This window comes from Rana temporaria, chromosome 4 (assembly GCF_905171775.1).
Source record: "Rana temporaria chromosome 4, aRanTem1.1, whole genome shotgun sequence".
Taxonomy (NCBI): Eukaryota; Metazoa; Chordata; class Amphibia; order Anura; family Ranidae; genus Rana; species Rana temporaria.
The window spans coordinates 430,909,856-430,930,396 of record NC_053492.1 but is presented as its reverse complement, the minus strand read 5'-3'; the positions used below and the strand labels follow the sequence as shown (position 1 = coordinate 430,930,396).

The 20,541-nt window shown below is 41.3% G+C and overlaps 1 protein-coding gene across 2 annotated transcripts in view; it reads right to left on the bottom strand.

Moving 5' to 3' along the window:
- Positions 1-20,541, bottom strand: part of GPATCH2 (G-patch domain containing 2) — a 249,658-nt gene that overhangs the window by 24,381 nt on the left and 204,736 nt on the right. The window contains exon 9 of one of the 2 annotated variants that reach the window (XM_040351439.1): positions 9,252-9,340. The exons of the other annotated variant lie outside the window; for it this stretch is intronic. Within the exon in view, the coding sequence (XP_040207373.1) occupies positions 9,252-9,340 (89 nt within the window). The remainder of the gene's footprint in view (positions 1-9,251; positions 9,341-20,541) is intronic. 2 annotated transcript variants of the gene reach the window in all.

Genomic DNA, 20,541 nt, shown 5'->3' with positions numbered 1-20,541 from the left:
TATATATATATATTAGGGCTGTGGAAACTAAAGATTAATTCCTTGATTAATCATAATTTTTTTTGATCGATCAAAATTCTTTTGATTGGTACTAGTGGTGCAACGTATCGTAAATATTCCGTGATCCGAACGGGTCACCATATGTGGATCGGCACACCACGTGATCCATGGAGCTCCGCTGCTGCCTCGGCCATAGGAAAGGTCGCGGCTTCGGCCTAGCTCCCAGAGCGGCGGCCATCTTGGTCCACCTGGCGGTGGCCTAGGTGAGCGTAGAGCGGTGCGCTGACATCATCACCTGGCCTCAACTGCTTGTGTTTGGCCAGCTTCTCTGGTAAGACTAAGCAAGCACTAATCTTCCTATACAGTGGGGGAGATGTGGACCATATTACAGTGGGGGAGATGTGGACCATATTACAGTGGGGGAGATGTCTGTGGATATTACAGTGCGGGAGATGTCTGTGGATATTACAGTGGGGGAGATGTCTGTGGATATTACAGTGGGGGAGAGGTCTGTGGATATTACAGTGGGGGAGATGTCTGTGGATATTACAGTGGGGGAGAGGTCTGTGGATATTACAGTGGGGGAGAGGTCTGTGGATATTACAGTGGGGGAGAGGTCTGTGGACATTACAGTGGGGGAGAGGTCTGTGGATATTACAGTGGGGGAGATTTCTGTGGATATTACAGTGGGGGAGATGTCTGTGGATATTACAGTGGGGGAGAGGTCTGTGGATATTACAGTGGGGGAGAGGTCTGTGGATATTACAGTGGGGGAGAGGTCTGTGGATATTACAGTGGGGGAGAGGTCTGTGGACATTACAGTGGGGGAGAGGTCTGTGGATATTACAGTGGGGGAGATTTCTGTGGATATTACAGTGGGGGAGATGTCTGTGGATATTACAGTGGGGGAGAGGTCTGTGGATATTACAGTGGGGGAGAGGTCTGTGGATATTACAGTGGGGGAGAGGTCTGTGGATATTACAGTGGGGGAGAGGTCTGTGGATATAACAGTGGGGGAGAGGTCTGTGGATATTACAGTGGGGGAGATGTCTGTGGATATTAAAGTGGGGGAGATGTCTGTGGATATTAAAGTGGGGGAGATGACGTGGATATTACAGTGGGGGAGATGACGTGGATATTACAGTGGGGGGAGATGTCTGTGGCTATTACAGTGGGGGAGATTTCTGTGGATATTACAGTGGGGGAGATGTCTGTGGATATTACAGTGCGGGAGATGTCTGTGGAGATCTGAAAAATGTATGTGCGTTATAATTAATCGAAATTAGTCGATTAATCGATTAAAAAAATATCGATTAATCGTACACGAAAATTTTAATCAGTAACAGCCCTAATATAAATACAAATATATATATTATGAACACACACAGGGGGGCGTCAAAAGGTTTCCTCAATTTTTACATTTATTAGAGCTATATAAAAGTGCCAAAACTTTTTGAATAACCTTAGTATGCATATACACTATATTGTCAAAAGTATTGCTTTTACACGCACATGAACTTTATTGGCATCCCAGTCTTAGTCTGTAGGGTTCAATACTGAGTCGGCCCACCCTTTTCAGCTATAACAGCTTCATCTCTTCTGGGAAGGCTATCCACAAGGTTTAAGAGTGTCTCTATGAGAATGCTTGACCATTCTCCCAGAAGAGCATTTGTGAGATCGGGCCCTGATGTTGGACGAGAAGTTCTGGCTTGCAGTCTCCACTTTAACTCATCCCAGAGGTGTTCTATCGGGTTGAGGTCAGGACTCTGTGCAGGCCAGTCAAGTTTCTTCAAGTTTCTTCACACCAAACTCGCTCATCCATGTCCTTATGGACCTTGCTTTGTGCACTGGTGCACAGTCATGTTGGAACAGGAAGGGGCCTTCATCAAACTGTTCCCACAAAGTTGGAAGCATGAAATTGTCCAAAATGTCTTGGTATGCTGACACCTTGCTTTCAACACCTTGTTGAATCTATGCCATGAAGAATTAAGGCAGTTCTGAAGGCAAAAGTGGGTCTAACCCAGTACTAGCAAGGTGTACCTAGTACAGTGGCCGATGTATGTGTGTATATATATATATATATATATATATATATATATATATATATATACACATATATATATATATATACATACACACACACACACACAGTGGAACCTCGGATTGCGAGCGTTTCGCAATACAAACACTGTATTTTTAAAAATCCTGACTCGGTTTGCAAGTGTTGTCTTGCAAAACGAGCAGGATTCAAGCCACAGCGGTGTGCAGTATCGCGTTTGGCCTGAGGTGGTGTAGGGGGGTATGGCGGAGCCAATCAGAGTGGCTCAGAGCCGTTCAGAAAACCTCAGAAATGCTCCGTTCCCGAGCCTTTCCGAGTTCAGCCAAGCTGTCCTCTGGCCTTTCTGAATGTTTCCGAGTCTCTCCGGCGCCCCCCGCCTCTGGCCACATACGGCATTGTATGCCATTGAAGTCAATGCGGAACAAATTATTTTCGTTTCCATTGACTTCTATAGGGGAAACTCGCTTTCATATGCGAGTACTCTGGATTACGAGCATTCTCCTGGAACGGATTATGCTGGTAATCCGAGGTTCCACTGTATATACACATCCACCGGCCACTGTATTAGGTACACCTTGCTAGTACTGGGTAGGACCTATATATATATATATATATATATATATATACTAGCTGAATACCCGGCATTGCCCGGTCTTCCTATCTTAACCTTTTGGGGAGGAAAATCATAGTAATATAAATATACCCATCTTTTATATAAGGGTGTAGGTAAGGGTTAATTTAACTGTCATATATTTTTATTTGGCATAAATATGTGTACCAGGTATTATTGAAATATCTCCAGGCGTACAGAAGTTACATTTCCCATTGATTTGCATGGGACTTTAAACAAAAACCCCGACCCTCACAAATGGGGGTAGTTAAGGGATAAATTAACTATCCTATAGATTTAGTGGACGTATAGATAACATGTGACCAAGTGTTATGGAAATATGTACAGCCGTTTGGAAGTTATGAAGTAACATGTATTTCCCATAGAGTTGAATGGGACTTTAAAGAAAAACCCCGACCATGGCAAATGGGGGTGGGTAAGGGTTAAACCACCTATCCTATGTTTGTTGCTGACATATAAGTAACATGTGTGCCAAGTTTCATGTTAATATCTTTAGCCGTTTGGACGTGATGCTGGAACATACATACATACACACAGACACGTTGAGTTTTATATATATATATATATATATATATATATATATATATATATATATATATATATATATATATATATATATATATATATATATATACACACATACACACACACAAATATACATATATATATATATATATATAAATAAATATATAAATAAATACATATACACATATAAATATATATAAATAAATATATACACATATAAATATATACATATATATATAAAAAAAATATATATATATATATATATATATATATATATATATATATAAATATATATATAAATAAATATATATATATATATATATATATATAAATATATATATATAAATAAATATAAATATATATATATAAATATAAATATATATAAATATATATATATATATATATATATATATATATATATATATATATACACACACACACATACATACATACACACACTAATATATATATATATATATATATATATATATATATATATATATATATATATATATATATATATATATATATATATAGCTAGCAAGGTGTACCTAATAAAGTGGCCAGTGAATAAAAATTATATATATATATATATATATATATATATATATATATATACACACAATTAAAAAGTTCTGTGTAAAGCGTGCCTCTATTCTTACACAAATACTGTATCTTATTTCATTTCTTCTTGCTTTAACTAGGAAATAAATTGCTTTACAAAAACGGAGGAAAGTTTGGTCTCGGAGCCATAAGAAAATAAAAGATACAGCGGTTGTAAAGTTTCAGCAATTATCACTTTTTTCCCTTCTTGGGCTTCCAATCCCATTTAATGGAGGCACACTTAAAAGCATCTTGTGCTGCTCCCAAAGGGGAAGCTTTTTTGATTATCCACCACAGTGGCCTGAATTGGGAGCACATTTAATAAAGAAGAGATGAAGGAGCAGGGGTGTGTAAGGGGTAGATATGGCTGAGATGAATACGAAATCTGGGCCAGCCACTTCTGCTTTCTAATTAAGTCATATATTTAATTATCATAAGTATCACCGTAGCATGCCAGAGAATTATGTGTCAGAAGGGACAGCGTTTGGAAAGCGGAATGAGTTCCATCAGCCTCTGGGGCCGGAACATGGTGTGGAAAGGACTGACGCCGAACTCGGCTCAGCAAAGTATAAATTAAAGCCATGAAATGTGCAGAAATAAAATGGCAGACACTAAAAACTTGTGCTGTAAGTACAATAAAAGTCACTTAAATGTGCTAAAAACTTTACAACCATTTAAGTGTCCTTCCAGATAAGCTGATCACGCTCTGATCAGCCGCCGGTTCTGGTAATTCTAATTATATCCGTTTCTGAAATCTCTTGTAAAGTGAACCTGTCAGCTTATTTTACACTTTCCAAAGTAACAGTCCTGCCTGAGAGTAGGCACAACAATGCAAGTCAAAAAAGACTTGGCGTACTTCTCTGACCTTGGTTTCTATTGATCACTAAGAGCTTGACTTCCTTGACTCCAGGACTAACCCCTCCCACTAATTATCCTGCTGTTATCAAATCATTGTGTCACATTGGCCATGCAGGGCGCTCATATTGGACAAGTGGAGGTGGGAAGGGTGTAGCCCATGGATACAATGCTAATTGTATATAAGTTCATAATAAAGTGGTTGTAAACCCCTACATATACACAGTGAGGTGACTGGCCCAAGGTGATATACAGAAATTAAACAAAGCCTCCTACATAAGTTGTACCTGTTTATCTACCCAGTTTAAAGTCCAGAATTTATAAAGCTTGTCTGAGCTGTCAGAAAAAAGGGGGCAGAGAGCTGAAATGACACACTGCAGAAGAGCTTAGTGAGAGAGAAGGGACACCCCCCTTCACACAGCACACAGGAACAGAGCTGAGGCTGTTGATCAGCTGAAGGTTCCTCCCCCGTCACCATTTTTCTCTTGGTGTCAGGAAAACTTGTCAGAAGGGACTTAATAAAAAATAATAATAAAAAAAAAAAAATCTTGTCCTTTCCAGCTGAGTACACAGCAGTATTTACAACTGCCAGGCCAGAGGTGATGTCATAATTTCACGTCTGGGCCTCCGAAGATCATAGAGACTGCCGGGGACCACTTGGTCATTGGTATTCTCTATGGTGAACTTCTGGCACCGTTGCATTCCTTCCCGGGCGAGCCGATCGCATCGGCGAGCCAGTAGAAGCGCCGGAGGGCGGCAGGATGGAGGGAGGACTTCCCCTCCTTCAAGAACGATCAAGTGACTGAACTGCCGCTATGATTGTTCTTATGGTGCAGGGAGAATTGCTGGTTGAAAAGGATGCAGCTGCAGGCATCATTCATATATCCCAACTGACAGTCCAGGAAGTCATATGACGGCCTTGGCAGGAAGTGGCTAAGGAAAGCCCTTAAACCAGTTTCAGGAACTCTCCCTAGTTTTCAGTAACTCGTGAAAAGGAGCATCTGATGAGTCTCAGGATTGTCTCCCCCAAAAATTGTTTCTTAATGGAGGAGAAGGGGGCGCGTCCTTCTTGAGGGCTTTTTTGAAGATGCTTCACAGCAAATTGCAAGCTATTAAAAGGACATCTATGGTTACAGCATACATTTTATAGTATCAGCATTGTAATAACAATACAAACAATAGTTACAGTATTTTTGACAATCTAATATCATCTTGCTTGAAAAATCTCCTTTCATGTTGTGAGTTTTGCCTGTCTGCTGGCTGTCTCTTTCCACCACTTCCTGGTTTCCCTACATGCTTTGCAGCTTCTCCTCTGCTACTTACTTTCAGTTTCTAAGGACTACATGCCCCATGGTATATTGCTGCCTTTAAGCAGCGATTTCTGTACTGACTCTTGAAAATCCACCTCTCAGAACCTCTTTAGTTCAAAGGGCAGGCTCTGAAATGTGTGACACAGCCGTGCCTACTCAAAGGGCATAATGACTACATGTCACAGAATTTAAGGAAGGAATTCACAAAGTAAGTTTACAAACTTCAAAATCTTTCAGATGTTTAGCAGTAGGCTAGAAATAAAAACAAGGAGTGTACCAAAGAAAGTCTCAAGCTGAAATTCAACCAGACCACATATTACACATTTCCTTTATCCTCCCTATTGCCCACGAAAACCTGAAAGATTGGCAAAGCAAGTCCCAAACTTCAGCCTCAATAGGACCTCATATTGCAAGAGATTGTGCTTCATATAGGTAGGCAATGCTGGAAAACTCCAAAGGAAGGCTTATATGTTTCCATATGCTTGAATATACCTTAAAGGGGTTGTAAACCATCGTATTTTTTCACCTTAATGCATCCAATGCATTAAGTTCAAAAAACACCTTGCACTCTCCGGCTCCCCCGAGCCCCCGTTTTACTCACCTGACCCCCGAACTTCAGTGGTCGCGACCCCGCGTTGCTTTCCAAACGGCTTGCTGGCTCTTCATTGGTTAAATTGATAGCAGCGCAGCCATTGGCTCCCGCTGCTGTCAATCAAATCAATAACGCAGCGTGCTGGGGGCGGGCCAAATCATACACTCGGCAGCTATGACCGCCGACTGCATCACACGGGAGCGCACCCGCAAGGTAACCCCCTTTGGGAGAGAGCTTCTCAGAGGGGGTTAGCTCTTGCGGGGAGGAGCCACGAGAGCCACCGTGGGAATCCAGAAGAGGATGATCGTGGCCACTCTGTGCAAAACGAACTGCACAGTGGAGGCAAGTATATGTTTGTTATTTTTTATTTTATTTTTAAAATGAACCTTTAGTGTCCCTTTAACATAAGTCCACCATGAATGTATAGTAGATGAATGCAATGTTTTATATTAAGCGCTTTCTAACAAGCAACCACGGCCCTCTCACCAGAGATCTCTACAGGTCACCAAGCATGTGACACAAAATGTAGCTGCATGAAGAGGGATACACCAGCTACAAGCCAAATGCTCATATTTTTCTTGATAGTGAGGAAAGATACACATTAGGTCTGGATCATTAGAAAGAATTTAAGAGGGGGGGGTGCAGGAAATAAGTGGGTATGAAAAGGAAAACCTGACCGGTTTTGCCAGTCAGGCCGGCTGTACCATAGGTATGGTCACGCTGGCTACATCATGAGATATGGGCCCTTAACTCAACCCTATTGGATACCTTTTGAATGAATTAAAATGCTGACTGCGAGCAAGGTCTCCTCATCCAACTCCAACACCTGGCCTCAAAAATGTTCTTTTAGGTGGATGGGCAAGAATTCTTACAAACACACTACAAAAGTTTGTGAATAGTCTTCCCAGAAGAGAGGAGGCAGTTAAAGCTGCAAAGTAATGGAGAGAGGGAAAGGAGTGGGGAGTCAACTCCCTAAACATCCCCATAGTTTTGGAATGGAATGCCCAACAAACTCATATACAGGTGAAACTCAAAAAAATTTGAATATCGTGCAGATCATTCATTTTACTAATGCAACTTAAAAGGTGAAACTAATATACGAGATCGACTCATTACATGCAAAGCCAGATAGTTCAAGCCGTGATTTGTCATAAATGTGATGATTATGGCTTACAGCTCATGAAAACCCCCAATCTCAGAAAATTTGAATATTACATGCAATCACTAAAACAAGGATTGTACAATATCGGACCTCTGAAAAGTATAAGCATACATATGTACTCAGTACTTGGTTTGGGCCCCTTTTGCAGCAATTACTGCCTCAATGTGGCATGGCATGGAAGCCATCAGCCTGTGGCACTGCTGAGGTGTTATGGAAGACCAGGATGCTTCAATAGCGGCCTTCAGCTCTTCTGCATTGTTCGGTCTCATGTCTCTCATCTTTCTCTTGGCAATGCCCCATAGATTCTCTATGGGGGTTCAGATCAGGCGAGTTTGCTGGCCAATCAAGCACAGTAATCCCACAGTCATTGAACCAGGTTTTGGTGCTTTTGGCAGTGTGGGCAGGTGCCAAGTCCTGCTGGAAAATGAAGTCAGAATCCCCATAGAGCTTGTCTGCGGAAGGAAGCATGAAGTGCACCAGAATCTCCTGGTAGATGGTTGCGATGACCCTGGACTTAATGAAGGACAGTGAACCAACACCAGCAGATGACACGGCTCCCCAAATCAACACAGACTGTGGAAACTTCACACTGGACTTCAAGCATCTTACAGTGTGTGCCTCTCTATTCTTCCTCCATACTCTGGGTCCTTGGTTTCCAAATGAGATGCAAAATTTGCTCTCAGACCAGGTGTGTTTTTCTTTAGCCCAGGTAAGACACTTCTGACGTTGTTTGTTGTTCAGGAGTGGCTTGACAAGAGGAATACGACATTTGAAGTCCATGTCCAGAATCCGTCTGTGTGTGGTGGCTCTTGATGCACTGACCCCTTCCCAAGTCCACTCCTTATGAAAGTCCCCAACACTTTTGAATGGCCTTTTCCTGACAATCCTCTCCAGGCTGCGCTAATCCCTGCTGCTTGTGCACCTTTTTCTTTTGCACTTTTACCTTCCACATAACTTTCTATTAATGTGCTTTGATACAGTACTTTGGGAACATCCAACTTCTTTTGCAATTACCTTTTAAAGCTTTCCTTCCTTATGGAGGGTGTCAATGATGGTTTTCTGCACAACTGTCAGGTCAGCAGTCTTTCCCATGATTGTGATTCCTACTGAACCAGACTGAGAGAACATTTAAAGGCTCAGGAACCATTTGCAGGTGTTATGGCTTAATTAGCTGATTAGAGTGGGATACTTTGAGCCTAGAATATTGCACCTTTTCACAATATTCAAATTTTCTGAGATTATGGATTTGGGATTCAGGATTTTCATGAGCTGTAAGCCAAAATCATCACAATTATGACAAATCAAGGCTTGAACTATCTTGCCTATCTCACCTTTTAAGTTGCATATAGTGAAATAAATAAACTTTTGCACGATATTCAATTTCTTTCGAGTTTCACCTGTAGGTGTGATGGTCAGATCTCCACAAACCTTTAGCCATATAGTACAGGTTAGCTTTACGTATAATCAGACACCTCAGTGACATCATCATAAACAGCGTCATTTCACTTTCTTACCAGATGCCGTGGGTCCAGGGATCGGAGCGGCTTTCCTTCTCCGTTTGATGTCCCCCATAAACAAGGATCCTAAATGGACACTCGTTTGTCTAAAAGTAATTAACAAAACAAAACTGTTAACAAAGAGGGGGAAAAGACGTCAGGCAAAATATACGTCCTCTATAATCTGGCCTTAAATCAGACGCGGCTCTGCGAAGATGGGCTGCATAATGCGGTCACCAATCTTGTTTATATCGAAACATAATTATGTTTGTTGACAAGCGCTCAGCGTATAAACATACCGTCATAAATTGTTACTGGAATGAATAATATAAAAGGAATGCTTTTTAATTTTAAGAGCTGGCAATCTTCCTGCCTAGATGAAAAAAAAATAAAAAATTGCGCACTGAAGCCGCATGACAGGTAAATGGCTAAGATTAATTATCTGAAGAGATCACAATACGGTTTTCTAGGTTATCAATTGGTAACTAACACCTTACTGTCACATCGGCAGTTATTACAAGGAAGCGTGGCAGCCGTTCATTTTAGAAGTGATATGCCAAAGAAAATTATTTGCGGTGGTATGTAATATAAAATACAATCATCTAATTGTTATAAGCATCCTTATTCAATCAGAATGTTTTTTTTACAACATGCAAACTGATGGCTTCGTCTTTGCTCCCCCATAGCTGACAAAATGAAGCACTACAAAGAGAGCCAGACAGATTTTCAGAATGGAGTTTAAATGATAAGGGCCGATATAAAACACAATGGCCCTGATGTAAATGCAGCCAACCAACATCTTCGTTTTCTATTACTCAGAGCTGTCATTGTGAGTCCAACCAGTATAAATCTCCTGTCTAATTTAAAGTGGAACTTTACCCATAACAACTTGATAAAAAAAAATAATGTTCTTTAGCAAGGAACATACATTCCACATTAATAATTATGCTACCAAAATGAGTGTATGCTGTAAATTGCCTCCAGCATTGTCCTTGTTGGAGGCCGCCATTTTGCTGAAGCCCAGGGCAGCATTAACCACTTAAGGACCGGGCCTGTTTTTCAGACTCTGTGTTTACAAGTTAAAAACACGTTTTTGTTGCTAGAAAATTACTTAGAACCCTCAAACATTATTTTTTTTTCCCTAACACCCTAGAACAGGGGTGTCAAACTCAATTCCATCGTGGGCCGCAACAGCATTATGATTGCCCTCAAAATATGCAGACGCTGCTCGCGTATGCGTTCGCTTCTGCATGTGAGCTCGACGGGACGGGGCGCTTTAAAAAAAAAAAAAAAAAAATTGTATTTTACGTGATTTTATTTATTTTTACAAAAAAAAATAAAAAAATTGGGTCACTTTTATTACTATTACAAGGAATGTGAACATCCCTTGTAATAGAAAAAAAAACACGACAGGTCCTCTTAAATATGAGATCTGGGGTCAAAAAGACCTCAGATCTCATATTTAGACTAAAATGCAATACCAGCCATATGGTATGGAGACGGATGGGGGCCATCTTGCCCTCACTCGTATCCATACCCAGCTAGGAAGAGGACCCGATCGCCTCCGCCGCTACCGACGGCTGCAGTAAGGGGCGGGGGGGGGGGGGGGAGTGGGAGAGTGGCAGGAGGGGGGGCCCTCTCCCGCCGCCAATAACGGTGATCTCGCTGTGAATCCGCTGCAGAGACCATTATCGTATACCGCACCCCAGCCTGAAGAGATGGATACCTTGGTTATGGCAGCAGCTGCTGCCATAACCAAGATATCCCTCTTCAAAGTCAGGGCGTATATAGTTGTGCGGCGGTCTGGAAGTGGTTAAATCTTTAGGCTGTCAGCAGATCGGCCTCAACACTTTTGGCACAGTGCCGAAAAACAGAGAGCAACTGAGCATGTGCAGAGCAGGGTGAGAAAATGTATTACTGGACTTTAAACAGTATAGTCACTTTTTAAAAATATTTTACAAAACTATACCTACAAACACAAAAGTGATCAAGCACAACTTTTCTGACTAAAGTTCCACTTTAAAGTGAATCTGAAGTCTGTGGGCAGAATTCCATACTTAAAAAGGAGAAGTTCACCTTATAACAAAAAATAATAAATGACATTTTTTTTGCGTGTAAAAAATAAAAAAAAATGTGCATTTAATATTATTTTGTTTTGGGAGCGTGCAAAGCATTGCACCAGCGATCAGCAGATTGTTGGTACCACACAGGACTCCTACAGACCAGTCAGTGTATCCATATGCTTGTACCTTGTACAGGCAGGCAGATACTCACTGACAGGAAGAATGAATGAACTACTTTATCGCTCAACAGCCACAAAAGTTGTAGACTTGTAGTTTCCCATTCACAGGGGGCTGTGAATGAATGCCGAGCCCCGCAGGGCCACGTTACTTTCAAAGCGTGACAGTGGGTGCCCTGGAGAAGATGCCCAATTTCCTCTCTTGGTCATACTTCTCCTGTGGGTCACAGGAGTGAGTGTACTGTTCTGCACACTAGCCTGGTGTCAGCTGACGTTATATAGCCAGTCGAGGCTGTGCATGGATCCTGACAATAATGTTGGGATTAGCCCAGATGCCTGAGTAGCTAGGGAAGCAGCCAATCAGGTTGATCTGTGTCTGATTGTCTGTATTGGAGGTCAGAGGAGAGGTCTGGGGTCTAAAATGGGGATTTTTAGGTACTGTAGTTTAGTGCCGTTTCCAGAGACGGACGCACTTTTAAAATGTGACATGTTTGGTATCTATTTACTCGGCGTAACATCATCTTTTAAATTTTAAGAAAAACAATTGTGCATTATACTGTGTTTTCATGCATTATAATTCAAGTGTATTTTTTCCCCAAAAATTTGTTTTGGAAAAACTGCTGTGCAAATACCGCGTGACAAACATATACAACATCCAGAATTGTATGCTCTGGGGCCTCTGCTTAAAAAACATATATATCTATATATATATATATATATATATATATATATATATATATATATATATATATATATATATATATATATATATATATAACGTTTGGGATTTTAAAAAAAATTCTAGAAAAAAATGTTTTTACATGTAGGAGTAGAATGTCAAAATTGGCCCAGACTAGAAGTGGTAAAGAAAAAGAAAAAAAACCTCCCTGCCATTGATAAAAGAGGCCTTTTCTTTAGGCTCCATGCACACTGGAATAAAAAACGTTGCTTCTACAGGAGTTTTGTGTTCTGCCTGTAGAAGCAACTCAATGTTACCCTTTGTGTCCATACACATTAGGACGTTTACAGGCATATTTGAGAACAACGTTTAGAGGCAGGAAAAAAAAACCTTTGCGTTTCTGATTGGAGCTCACTGGCAGAAAAAACGTAAAACTCTCCTACACTTTGTACAAAAAATGCTTTATATAGAAGTTTTTTTACTCCAAAAATAACAAACGTTTTTTAAGCCCAGTGTGCATGGAGCCTGAAAGTGGATGTAAACCCTCCATACACAGCCAGTGAAGTGAACAGCCTCAGATGATACACAGATGAACCAAAACTCCTTACATCCATATCTGCCGTCTTCACATTTATATACTGTTTAGAAAGATCAGATTGTGTTAGGAGATTTTCTCTTCCTGGTTAACACAGTTAAGTGTGATGTCTGGGCATACATCCAAGATAGCTGACATTGCTGATTGGAGGAAAGGCACACACCCCCTCTCCTCATAGGCAGAGACTCTCAGAGGTGTTTTGTAATAGGACCAGCTCCCTGCTAATCTATTTTAGCAACCACCCCTGACAGAAATTTCAGGCTGCTTTTGTCTAAAGTGTCCTAGAATTTGTCAAGGAGTTATCAGGCTGATAACAGCGGAGCCGTTCAGAAGAGAGCTATGAGACTTCGCTCATTGAAGAGAGATACAAAAACACTCTAGATATATGTGCCAAGCTCATATTTTATGAATCGGGTTTACATCCACTTTAACCTTCTGCATCCCTCATTGGTAAAGATGTTGCCCAGAGCAACCAAATTCTTACTTTCATTGTCGCCCAATCAGAAAGAGAGGAAGAATATGGTTTCTATGGGCAGGTCGGCTCCCCTGCACGAGAGCACGTAGCTATACGTCGGCTCTCGCGCAGACCACTAGGGGCGCTCTCCCCTGACTCCCGTGCGCGTGCCCGGCGGTCGCGATCACCGCTGGCCACCCGCGATCGCTCGTTACAGAGCGGGGACCGGGAGCTGTGTGTGTAAACACACATCTCCCGGTCCTGTCAGGGGAGAAATTCCTGACTGTCTGTTCATACAATGTATGAACAGCGATCAGTCATTTCCCCTAGTGAGGCCACCCCCCCTACAGTTAGAACACAACCAGGGAACATACATAACCCATTCCCCGCCCCCTAGTGTTAACCCCTTCACTGACAGTGGCATTTTTATAGTAATCCAATGCATTTTTATAGCACTGATCGCTATAAAAATGCCAATGGTCCCAAAAATGTGTTAAGTGTCCGCCATAATGTTGCAGTACCGATAAAAAATCGCTGATCGCCGCCATTACTAGTAAAAAAAAAAATCTTAATAAAAATGCCATAAAAATACCCCCTATTTAGTAAACACTATAACTTTTGCGCAAACCAATCAATAAACGTTATTGCGATTTTTCTTTATGAAAAATATGTAGAAGAATACGTATCGCCCTAAACTGATGAAAAAAAATGTTTTTTAATATATTTTTGGGGGATATTTATTACAGCAAAAAGTAAAAAATATTCATTTTTTTCAAAATTGTCACTCTATTTTTGTTTATAGTGCAAAAACTAAAAACCGCAGAGGTGATCAAATACCACCAAAAGAAAGCTCTATTTGTGGGGAAAAAAGGACGCCAATTTTGTTTGGGAGCCACGTCGCACGACCACGCAATTGTCAGTTAAAGCGACGCAGTGCCGAATCGCAAAAAGTGCTCTGGTCTTTGACCAGCAATATGGTCCGGGGGTTAAGTGGTTAAATCAGCAAATTGAATGAATAATTCCTTCTAAGCAACAGCAATAATTTTCTAGCATTGCTGATTTTTTTCTGACTGTCATTTCAGCATCCTCATTTATCATGAAAGGCAAGCACGTGTGCGAGATGAAAAATAGCATGGAATAAAGTCAGCCAATTGAAGTCAAGGACCTGCCTCGCAAGAGAAAGCGCTCGCCTTGCTTGAGTAATTCTAGCAGCAATTGATTATCTGCTAGGCTGCATTGAGATATCTAGATTATTGATCAGTTAGATTATGGCGCTGCGCTGTGCGCGAAACACAAGATTCCTTCGGGCACATGCAATGGAGTTGCTCGTAATAACATTAAGTAAGGACCACTTTGTTACTGTTGTCACCCCTCATGTAGAACACAGCAGTTACTTTTTAATTTAAAATCAATGGAAGTCTGAAAGGCAGGCTTGTTCTTTCATAATAAATGAATCATTTGTCTTTGCAAAGCACGACACTTTGATCAAGAGCCAAGGTGAGAGATAATACCGATCCCCGATGGTTGTTACCCACTGATAAAAAATAGAACTTTCTGTAGGAATTTAAAGGTTCATAAACAGTAAAGATCGATTTTTTTAATGTAAAGTTAGTGTATTTTTTATATTGATTTTCAAACTAAATGCCATCAGTGTTTTCTGTTATAGAATACCGGTCATGGTCTGACACCGGCTAAAATGACAATCAGGAACCCTTATAAAAGGCTTTGTATGGTCAGAGAGACACAAAGACAGGTGCACTTTATTATGCAAATCATGACTTTTACCTGGGGTTGTAACATGGGGGTCCCCCGCTGGCGCTCCAAGCCCCTCCCTCGTCATTGGGTGCCCCCCACGGAAAGCCACTTTCCCTGAGGGCACCCGTGTGGGCTTGCATCTGAGTCCTGCTGCTGTGTCCATTGACACAGACAGTGGGACCTGGCCCCGCCCACTGTCACTGGATTTGCTTGGCAGCAGCAGGAGCCAATAGCTCCTGCTGCTATCGATATGTCCAATGAGGAGAGAGACATGGGGTCCCCTGGAAGGGGACCCTATGTTACAACCCCCCCAATCCTGACCCTTGAAGTCACCTGTTGGTCCTTTCTACAAAAACGTGATCTGGCTCCTTGGGGAACAGGGTGATCTTAGTCAAGACATGGAGCAGGGAACACTAGGGTTCACACCTTTAGTGCTTTTTGCAGTAACGCACTACAGTCCATTTATCATGGTTTTCTACGACAATGTTTCTCAACTTCAGTCCTCAAGTACCCCCAACAGGTCATGTTTTCAGGTTTTCCATTATTTTACACAGGTGATTTGATTAGTTTCACTGCCTTAGGGCCCTTTCACACGGGGCGGATCAGTAATGATCCGCCTCCGTGTGTCCGTAAGCTCAGCGGGGATCGCTCTGTATATCCCCGCTGAGCCGTCAGATGACAGGGCGGTCTACGCACACTGTGCAGGGACCGCCCTGTCTTTTCTCCGCTCTCCCCTATGGGGGATTGGATGAACACGGACCGTATGTCCGTGTTCATCCGATCCGAAGACGGAAGAAAAAATAGGACATTCTTCCGTCTGCAAAATCGGATCTTTGTGGAGGTGGGTGATTACGGGTGCCAGCAGATGTTTATTTTCTATTCCCTTTCCTCCCCCCCCTTTCACCAGTGCTCTTCGCCATAATCCTTATTCACATTATGCCCCCCTTAGGGATCCTTGCATATTCCCCCCAGTCCACCGCACAGGGTATTTTGTTCCGTGCCACGCATGACCACCATATATGGGGGTAAGCCAGTTCCTATGGAATTTTGTTGTCTATCTTAATTTTGAGCTGAATTGTTGTCTACCAATTTTCTTGTCTTACTTTTTATTGTATTGTCTCGTAGAATGATTCTCCTGAAGAAGTGGTTATACCACGAAACTAGTCGAGACTCAGATCATTCCATATGGCTGTAAATTACAGAAATTGCCTCGAGTTATCCTAGGCCTCTGTCTTTTCAACTTTAATCATGTATTGATTGTATAACTTTTTATGTAATACATTTTCCTTTTATATTACATGTATGCTATTTTTACTGTACCAAGACAGTCCTCAAATTTTAGGGGGAAGGAATATTATTGGGCCAACTTCAGCTACTGTCCCTCTTTCCCCACCCTCATCTGTTGTTGCATACTTTCCCGGATGATGGTACACCTCTATTGATTATTACTTTATGTATAGGAGGCTATACTCAAAATTCTTGCACAAACATCTATTATATTATATTGCAGCTCACCAAGTCCCCCTTTAAGAAAAAAAAGTCAGCTCTTGCCGTCTCTTTGGCACGGTCCTCTGCAGTGATTCCCTTTCCACACAAGATGTCCTCGTTCTTCCACACATTACCATTCAACCCTGAAGACTGAGGGCATACAGTGAATGCAGGGCATCATGGAATGTAATGATGCAGATAGAGGTGCTGACGTCATCACATCAGTGCCACTCTCTACATTGAGGACGGTCCACAGTAGAGAGAACATCTGAAGAAAATAACTCACATGAGTCATGACCACCCAGAAGACTTCTGGACAGGTTATTAAAGCGGCCTTCCGGACAAAAAAAAAAAAAAAAAAATGTTAACAGCCAGCAGCTACAAATACTGCAGCTGCTGGCTTTTAATTAATGGACACTTACCTGTCCCTTGAGTCGGCAAAGCAGCTGATGTTTCCATCAGCTGTTAAGTGTTGCCGCCGCCATTGCGGGTAAGGGAACCTGGCAGTGTAGCCTTTCGGCTTCACGCCGGGAACCTACTGCGTATGCACGAGGCCCCGCTCCTCTCTCCTATTGGCCCGGCGGTGAGGGGAGGAGGAGGGAGCCCCGCAGTGATATCATGGGCCGCGGCCCGGACTCCTGGAAGTGGCAAAGGATACCTGTCAAAAGACAGGCATCCTGTCCCACTCCCCCCCCCCCGAAAGGTGCCAATTGTGGCACCGGAGGGGGGGAGGAATCAGATGAGCGGAAGTTCCACTTTAGGGAACAAAAATAGAACAGGGGAGGTCTCATACGGGAACCTTTTTTGGGGGGGGTTGCAAAAGTTGGCCTTTATTGCAAACGTTGCAGGTGGTAGGAAGGCTTAGTGAGAGGGTAAGCTAAAGGGTCAGGTTGAGGTTGGGATAAGGAATGTGGTGGTCTCTCTACCTTTTTATACTGCCATTAAATGAAGATACTGATGTAACATAACATGATAGTAGCACTGTTGGAACATGCAATAATAAGCTTCTCGCCTGCTTGTGAACTAGACAGTATTCATTTTACTTTTCAAAATTAAGTGACAGTTAAAACAAGGAATAATTACAATGATCAGGATCGAAAACATGGCATTTATTCTATTACACAGATGAAGCATTTTGAGTAATCAAACTCATATATATATAAAAATAAAAAAAAATAAAAAAGTCGCAGTGGCCAACAGGAGGAGAAAGAAAAGCATGTATGCGTGGGGGGTGGGGAAAGCATTGGTGAGTAACAAAACGCAAGCACCTTGCCTGTAAACTTGGCTGGGGATGTGACGATGACAGGGACTACGGTGAACAGTGTCAAATGGAATAATTTTCTCTAAAGTAAGACAACAGGAATCTGTCGCCCTATTTATCCATTTGGAAAGGGAGAATTTGGAGAGGATTAAGCCTAGTTAAAAAAAACTGCCCTCTGGACAAGAAGTGTTTCCGAGCGGACCCAGACAAGCTCAGGAAACAAGCAGATGTGACTATGGTCCCTGGCGTTTGGCAAGAACGCTCATTGTCAATAAGAAAAATATAAGCATGGACAGGGCATCAGCTGTGCAATAGTGGAGCAGGCCTGCAAGTGTCAAAATAGCAGCAGAGAACTGGCAGAGGGAGGTAGAGGGGGTTACTGGAGCCACTGTGATGTGAACTTCCAGCGCAAAGCCAAGAATCTGGACATTAATTACAGTATTCACTCATCACAAACAGGCTACCCGCTCAGTCCAACCAGTACAGACATTATATACAAGGAAATTGATTTTTTTTTTGCTTTTAATTATTTAGACAATGAAACATAGAAAGTGAGCTACACATGGGGTACATTTGATATTTTAAATACTCTATCGGTGTGCATTAGTGTGTGTGTGTGTATACATATATACAGTATATACATACACACACACACACAAACTATCTCCCAATCCCATTAGCTGGTGACTGTGATAATAATAACATGAAACCATTATTAAGAACAACAACTAAAAAGAGTAATTACAACTGTGTTAAAAAAAAAAAAAAGAGAAAAATAAAAAATACATATACATTATATATATATATATATATATATATATATATATATATATATATATATATATACACACCAGTATATATAGGCCCGGATTCACGTAGAATCGCGTATCTTTGTGTGGGCGTAACGTATCCTATTTACGGTACGCCTCCGCAACTTTTACAGACAAGTGCCGTATTCTCAAAGGAAAGTTGCGGCGGTGTAGCGTAAATAGGCCGGCGTAAGCCCGCCTAATTCAAATGTGATAGATGTGGGCGTGTGTTATGTAAATTTTATGTGACCCCAAGTAAATGACGCTTTTTACGAACGGCGCATGCGCCGTCCGTGAAAGTATCCCAGTCGGTATGCTCCAAATTAACCCGCAAGAAGCCAATGCTTTCGACGTGAACGTAAATGACGCCCAGCCCTATTCGCGAACGACTTACGCAAACGACGTAAAATTTTAAAAATTCGACGCGGGAACGACGTCCATACTTAACATTGGTACGCCTCATATAGCAGAGGTAACTTTACGCCGGGAAAAGCCTAACGTAAACGGCGTATCTGTACTGCGTCGTCCGGGCGTACGTTCGTGAATTCGCGTATCTAGCTGATTTACATATTTCTAGGCGTAAATCAGCGTACACGCCCCTAGCGGCCAGCGTAAATATGCAGTTAAGCTCCGACGGCGTAAGAGACTTACGCCGGTCGGATCTAATACAAATCTATGCGTAACTGATTCTAAGAATCAGGCGCATAGATACGACTGCTCGGACTCAGAGTTACGACGGCGTATCTGGAGATACGCCGGCATAACTCGTACGAGAATCCGGGCCTCAGAAAAATACCAGGAAAAATGAACAAAAACTGTGTTAATTTTATGCAATATAATTATATATATATATATATATATATATATATATATAAAATCATATTATATATATATATATATATATATATATATATATATATATAAAATCATATTATATATATATATATATATATATATATATATATATATATATATATATATATATATAATTGGGTTTAAAAAAAATAGCATTATATAAATGGTTCAGAAAAAATATATATATCATATACAGTGGATATAAAAAGTCTACACACCCCTGTTAAAATGTCAGGTTTCTGTGATGTAAAAAAATTGTGACAAAGATAAATCATTTCAGAACTTTATAGTAAAAATGTTAACCTAATGTGGTTGCATAAGTGTGCACACCCTCTTATAACTGGGGATATAGCTGTGTTCAGAATTAGGTAATCACATTTAAACTCATGTTAAATAGGAGACAGTACGCACCTATCATCATTTAAAGTGCCTCTGATTAACCCCAAATAAAGTTAAGCTGTTCTAGTAGGTCTTTCCTTACATTTTCCTAGTCGCATTCTACAGAAAAAGCCATGGTCTGCAAAGAGCTTCCAAAGCATCAGAGGGATCTCATTGTTAAAAAGTATTAGTCAGGAGAAGGGTGAAGACAGTCAAGTGGAGAAAAAATAGCACAACAGTGACATTACCAAGAACTGGACATTCCTCCAAAACTTGTCAGAGACCAGCAACATTAAAGGAGCTGCAGGAATATCTGGCAAGTACTGGCTATGTGGTACATGTGACAACAATCTCCCAGATTCTTAATAGGTATGGGGTAAAGTGGCAAGACTGAAGCCTTTTCTTACGAAGAAAAACATCCAAGTCTGGCTAAATTTTTCAAAAACACATCCGAAGTCTCCCAAAAGCATGTGGGAAAATGTGTTCTGGTGAAACCAAGGTTGAACTTTTTGGCCATAATTCCAAAAGATATGTTTGGCGCAAAAACAACACTGCACATAACCAAAATAACACCATACCCACCGTGAAGCATGGTGGTGGCAGCATCATGTTTTGGGGCTGTTTTTCTTCAGGAACAGGGGCCTTAGTCAAGGTAAAGGGAATTATGAACAGTTCCAAATACCAGTCAGTATTGGCACAAAACCTTCAGGCTTCTACTAGAAAGCTGAACATGAAGAGGAACTTTATCTTTCAGCATGACAACGACCCAAAGTATACATCCAAACCAACAGGAAG